The sequence below is a fragment of the Rutidosis leptorrhynchoides genome, chromosome 1 (genome assembly GCF_046630445.1).
Source record: "Rutidosis leptorrhynchoides isolate AG116_Rl617_1_P2 chromosome 1, CSIRO_AGI_Rlap_v1, whole genome shotgun sequence".
In the NCBI taxonomy this organism is placed as follows: Eukaryota; Viridiplantae; Streptophyta; class Magnoliopsida; order Asterales; family Asteraceae; genus Rutidosis; species Rutidosis leptorrhynchoides.
This window is the reverse complement of record NC_092333.1, coordinates 349476291-349483357: the sequence shown is the minus strand read 5'-3', so window position 1 is coordinate 349483357 and position 7067 is coordinate 349476291. Positions and strand designations below refer to the sequence as shown.

Here is a 7067-nt window from a genome sequence, read left to right as displayed (position 1 = left end):
TGATGATGCCATAGTCAGAAGATAAAGCAATAAAAGTAGATGGAGGAGTCCTCTTTATTTATTGAAGCATGGCAGAAGTAATGGGATAGAGATCACCAGTGCTATTACATCTGAGAATTGGGTTGCCTTCGGAAATTCCTTCATAGTAAAATCAAAGGGATCAAAATCAAAAGAAAGATTATTGTCAGTTGATAAACGTCGGATAGAAATAAGATTTTTAATGATATTAGGAACATGCAATATATTACGCAAGAAAAAAGGACGGTGATTAGATTTAAGAGAAGTGTGACCAAAGCCTTTAATTGGAATAGATAAATACACGTTTAGATCCACTTAAAGGAAAATAAGAGTTTAGATTACCTGAACTAGAAGCCATGTGAGACGTAGCCCCTGTATCCATATACCATGTATCCTCTGGTAAGTTAAGTTTCATGGTATGCAAAGCATTATCGATATCAGTTAGGCAATATCGGTTTGATTCATTAGCAACATATTGGGCCTGAGCAGGCCGAGGCCCCAATAAGCCAGCCTGTGAGGAGTTTGGCCGAGGATTCCAGTTGGATGTTGGGTATGGGCAAGGAGGATAAGCCCAATTAGGTTGATTTTGATAAGCCCAAGGTGGTTGAGGAGCCCAATTAGGTGAGTACTGTGGATAATAGCCTCGATTACTTCTTCCTCTGTTACCAAATCGACCTCTTCCATTATTCCCACGATAAGAACCTCGGTTGTAGCCACGTCCACGAGTGTAATTTCCACGAGAATATTGCGGTTGAGTGAAATTAGGTGGTGGCGGCATCGAATTGTGTTGTTGCGGTGACGATTTGTTGGTGGTAAGCAGCGCCGAATCCGAATTGGTGGAAGAATGTATGTGTTGCTTTTGTTTTCTAGTCTTCTAGCAATAACATAGACCTTGCTTGATAAAGGGTCAATAATGGCTTAATGTATGATAGCTGGGAAGCGATGGAATCGTAAGTATCATTTAGGCCGGCAATCAATTGGAGTACCATACGTGGGTCTGAAACTTTATCATCAACATTGCTTAATTGATTTGCAATCGATTTGATTTCCTGACAATAGGATGTAACATCTGGAAAATTATCCATCATGATGCTGTTGAATTGACGTTGCAGGTACAGGGCACGAGAGCTCTTATTATCTTGGAAGATGTCCTTGATTCGTGACCAAGTAGCAGTAGCAGTAGAACCAACATCAAAGATGTTGTTGAAGAGTTCAATAGATATGGTTTCATAAAGCCAATTGAGAACAATGGCATCCAAACGTGACCAGAGTGCAGTTTGAGCGGATGATGGAGGTGTACCAGAACCGGTAGTTACAGAAGAATCAGCAGAATCAGTTGGATGAGACAGATGATCCAGGACATCATAAGCCCAACAGGTAATTTGAAAAAGCTCAGACCATGTATTGTAGTGTGAATTTTTGAGTTCTAGGGTGATCGGGATATGATTTTTAATGTTAGATACGGTGAAGGCAGGATGTAGCCTACTATTATTGTTATCTTCCATTGAAAAGAAACGAATAGAAGAAAAATACGTGTAGACGTGTAGAAGAAAAGGGTAGGGAGGATTAGGTTATTAAGCCTGATACCATATTAGAGTTTAATTGATCGAATCAATTTTCATTAGGCATAATAGCCGATATTTATAATGTTTACATCATAACCCTAATCTCCCAAAGTCAACTAACAATGCTACAACTATGGAATATATTTAGGATATCTTCTATCTATGGATAATATCACATATACAATAATGTAGAATATATGCTATGAAATACAATATATCGTGTATATCTAATAATTTGGCTCGGTGGTAAAAGGAAATAAAAGCGTTCAAATGATCTTGGGTTCGAATCTGGTTTGCCATTCTTATTTAATTTTTCTGTTAATTTTTAACGAATGTTTATTCGTGATGGCTCGCTCGACTCGAAATTGATTGCGTTTATTGCTCGAACATAAACGAGTGCTTATGGTTCGAATATAAATGAGTGCTTATTCAAATATTAAACGAGTTTTCGAGCGATCTGAATCGATTATAAATTTTTTTTCACTCTGCTCGTTTATTAATCGAACACTACTTTTCTATTCGAACTCGGCTCGAAGTTAGAATATCCAGTGCTCGAACTCGAAGTAAACGAGTTCGAAATCGAGTAGCTCGTTTAAAGCTCGGTTCGTTAACAACCAAATAATTCGTAACTTGTATTTATAACTCATGCTTTGAAATTGTACCTTAGAGTTGTCTGGGTGATGAGTCAGATGAAGTGCGCGACTTAATTTATGATGTCACGTTTAGCCATTTGATAACACCAACTGATGAAGTGCGTGTTTGTTTTATGATTCAACTAACTGTTACGCTTAAAATTTTGATCGCACAATAATATTTATTAATGATTATCATTTATTAAAAACTAGTTGTGGAGCCCTTGCTTCGCGTCGGGGGCTTCGTTTTGAATGCGAGTTAAAAAAAAAAGTCTTGATCTATTTTGTAAAAAAGATTTTTTTTCGACATCTAACATTGAAGGGTTGTTCCTTTTGTGAAAGTTGTTTCTTTTAGCGTTCGTTTTTATTTATTTTTTTGTTTTTAAAAAAAGTTAGTTGATCTATTTTGTAAAAAAGAATATTTTTCGACATCTTTTGGTAGCATTGAAGGGTTGTTCCTTTTATGAAAGTTGCATCCTTTATCGTTGGGGAAGAAAAAAAAAAAGGTTAGTTGATTTTTTGGTAAAAAAGGATTTTTTTCGACATCTTTTGGTAACATTGAAGGGTTGGTTCTTTTATGAGAGTTGCTTCTTTTATTGTTGGAGACCAAAAAAAGTAAAATGACGAAAATACCCCTAGTTACTATTGATGAGTAGTGCTACATGGTTTTTTCTATTAGATATATAGATAATTAATAATTACTACAATATTAATAATGAACAATTTTTCAAAGCATGATAAGGATGTTTTATCTACCCATCAGTAATGTCAAATGACAAAACCACCATTAATCATGAAAATATACAAGTTAATTAAGTAAACAGTAATAAAGCTGGGTAAAATGTAAAATACTTTGTGATCTATCAAACAAAGAGTTAAATGGCACTAATAATGTAGTATTCCCTTTGCATCACCAGATAATTGGTTCTTGTTTTCTTGTACAATAGTTGTAGCACATGGTACACAAGAGTTTTTGAATAGGGCCGCTTATTTTGATGTGTAACATGGCATGTCCTAGATATTTGCATCTTGTATATTTGCAAGCTTTTACTTTGATTGTGAATTTGAGATTGATGATGGACATAATAAGTGTTATAGCTCATGTCGTAGTGTCATGTCTCTCTTCAGGGCCGCTCTGTTATTTTTATGGGCTCTGTTCGGTAAGTTTTGTAAAACTGAATAACACGAATCACAATACTTCAAATAATTACCAACATTACAATATTCAAACCAAAATTCATTTCAGAAACTAATTACAATCAATCTACATCAATTATCAACCGTATTCTCAAAGATGAAATATAGGAGACAAACTAACACTCAATTAAGCCACAAGATGTGGATTGATTCAAATCACTCAAAGAGAAAAAGATTGATGTAATATGGAAAAGAGAGTAAACGAATCTGAGAGCAAAATATGATTGAGCAATTGAGTTGTTCAAACCCTAATCTGACACCTTCTTCTCTTTTATACCAGCAGATATAAACTTTGGCAAGATGGCAGAAATGACCCCTCAACTCTTCAAATTGGAAGAACCAACACAAAATAATGAATAATTTAAACTTATTAAATTAAATAGTCTTCTTAAGCTGCTGCACTTTCATTCTGCACAGCATAACTTGATCAAAACCAAATCTACTGCAACCTGAACATCTTTAAGATCAACTGCAACACAATAACTTGAAATCCTGCAAAACATTCTAGAACAAACCGCATATAAGAACAAATTGATATCATAAGTTTCAAAATAAGTTTGTTATATCATTTTGAACATTCCCCCTCAAACTTATTTTGAAACAAGTCCAATATCCCGATTGTTTTACCAATTGTTTATGTTGACTTACACTTAACCCTTTGGTTAAGATATCTGCAAGTTGAACTGCAGATCTCACTTTAATTGTTTGAATGATACCTGTTGCTACCTTTTCGCTTATATAATGAACATCAACTTCAAAATGTTTTGTTCTCTCATGAAAATAGGATTACCAACAAGTTCTAGAGCTGAACTATTATCACAAAATAATTTTATAAGTAATTCAACTTTAATGTTCAGCTCAGTTAAAAGATTTTTAATCCAAACAATTTCACAAGCAGTAGAGGCCATGGCCCTATATTTACTTTCAGCCGAAGACCTTGACACTGTTGCATGTTTTTTACTTTTCCAAGACACCAAAGAATCACAAAAATATACCAAGTATCCTGTAACAGACTTTCTATTCAGTTTACACTTAGCATAGTCAGAATCACTATAAGCACAAAGACTGAAATTATTACTTTTAACAATGTTAATTCCTTTTCCAGGTGCTCTTTTCAAAAATATCTTGAAATGAGATTGTAAAGGAGAATGCATATACTAACTTAAAACTTGAACAGAAAATGCAATATCAATCTTACCACAAGTTTTTGATATTCTTTAGTAGTTTATCTTTGATGCTTGGTTCACATTCAACATTCATATTTGGTTCAATAGAAGTGCCAATAGGTTTACACCTGATAGGGCCAAAACAGACGATTTTATGTGTGCGGTGTCGTTAAGTCGCAATACGTCAGAATTAGCTACCAAAAGAGAGTAACGGTTTTATTATTTATATTTAGCTGGGGTTTCCTAGCTATAACTCACCTACTTGTCTTCCTTTTAACGAGTAAGTGGTAAATATAACTCAGGTTCGTATTTTTGTATGTTTGCTCAGTAACGTGGGACAAAAGTGCCTAAATAGTTAACCCTAGTGACAAGTGGTGATAGATTAAGATTAACTACTAATAATATAACTATAAAGATAAAGATGGATAGGTATGAAGAATAGAATCTTGATGGGGAACTATCACAAGAGTTTAACTTTCTAGAATAAACACTAAACCTCAATCAACTGGGCTGTGAACCTAACTGATTTGTTTCTAAGAATTTAGGCTTTGAAGATTCTGGCTAAGACGGATATCCCTACTCCCAACATTAACCTTAAAAGGTTTAAACGACCTTATGGATAGAATCCTAGGTAGATGAACAAAGTGGTATATCCCTAAAGGAAAGTCTCAGCTTTTCTTAATCCTAGTTGGTCTAACTACAGTAATATTCCACCACTCGGTACTAAGCTATACCTTAACATTAACAGATGTGCAATCTTAGATATTCTAAGGTACTTCTAATTGGATTAGAAGTCTCTCCTTTGCGTTCACTTAATCAACCCCGGATCATCTTACAACATCTCAAGAATGTTGCTTCTAACGCGAATCATGCTTCTGAGCAAGCCAGTGTTCACTGAACTCTATATTACTGTGACGACCCAGAAATTTCCGACCAAATTTAAACTCAATCTTATAATGATTTCGACACGATAAGCAAACTCTGTAATGCCGAGTCTCAAAAATTTTGAACTGTTCATTTACCCATCGACTATTCCCGACGATTCACAAACAATTGTTTGTAAATAAATAAATAAATATTTATATATATATATATATATATATATATATATATATATATATATATATATATATATATATATATAAATATAAGTATGTATAATAAAATGAATCTATGTAAATATATATATATATATATATATATATATATATATATATATATATATATATATATATATATGATTTTTGTACACAATTAAGAAATTATGTATATGTATATTGTATTAAATATTCGAATAGGTTATATGAATATTACAAAATTAATAATAGGTAATGTTAATATATTAAATGTAAATACAAGTTAAAATGTAGTTATTATATTAATGAATATTACTTTCATTATTAACATTAAAATCAGTATTAATAATATCATTAATTTAATACACAATATATATAAAAAATGAGATTTGATAAGCATAAATTTGTTATATCAACATTATTAGTGTTACTCTCATTATTAGTATTAATATTAATATTAGTATTATTAATTTTATTATTAATATTATTACGATATATATAAATATGAAAAATGAATCATGTAACTAGTTATTACTAGTATTATTATTAAGTATTATCATTAAAAATCAATATTATTATTATTATTATTATTATCATTAATAATACGATCATTACCATTTTTATAATTATTATTATAATTACTATTATTTATTATCATTAATATTAGTACTAGTGGTATTATTATCATTATTGTTATTTCTATTATTATTATTAGTATTATTTTGATTAGTAATATTATTATTATTATTATTATTATTATTATTATTATTATTATTATTATTATTATTATTATTATTATTATTATTATTATTATTATTATTATTATTTTCTATTATTATAATTCTCAGCATTTTTATTATTTCCAATAATACTAATAATATTATTATTATTAATATATTTATTTATATTTACTAATTATTAATATTAATATAAATTATAAATAAAATCTTGTACAAAATCAGCTTTCCACTTTACATCACGATCTACTATTTTATTTCTTTGTTTTTATCTCTAATCTGTTATCAATCTTAATCGAATTCAGTACGTACCAAACAGATAGAGTCAAAAACCTTTAGTAATCAGAATCAAATTTTATTTGTTTTTATTTATTTATTTATTTATTTTACTTTGTCTGATTGAGAATTTGGGAACCACATTCTTATATATATAATCGATCCATTTAGGTTACAATGCAGACATCTCAATTCTCTTTCACTATCATTATCAGTTATAAGTTATAATAAATTCAAGTTATTGAATTAAAATAAAAAATAAAGCTGGAAACCGTCAAATATCTCTATTTTTACTTCATTTCATCAATAGCTCGAATTCATAATGATTTTTAAAATCTAAAAATGCAGAAATGATTTAAAACATGTCGTGATACCATCTGCGAAGTTTCATAATCCAATT

The 7067-nt window shown here is 30.7% G+C and overlaps 1 protein-coding gene across 1 annotated transcript; it reads right to left on the bottom strand.

Annotated features, from left to right (window-relative positions):
* Positions 1-884: 884 nt before the first annotated feature.
* Positions 885-1523, bottom strand: LOC139899896 (uncharacterized). Its single transcript, XM_071882724.1, has one exon. The coding sequence runs from the start codon at positions 1521-1523 to the stop codon at positions 885-887; it is 639 nt and encodes a 212-aa protein (XP_071738825.1).
* Positions 1524-7067: the final 5544 nt, after the last annotated feature.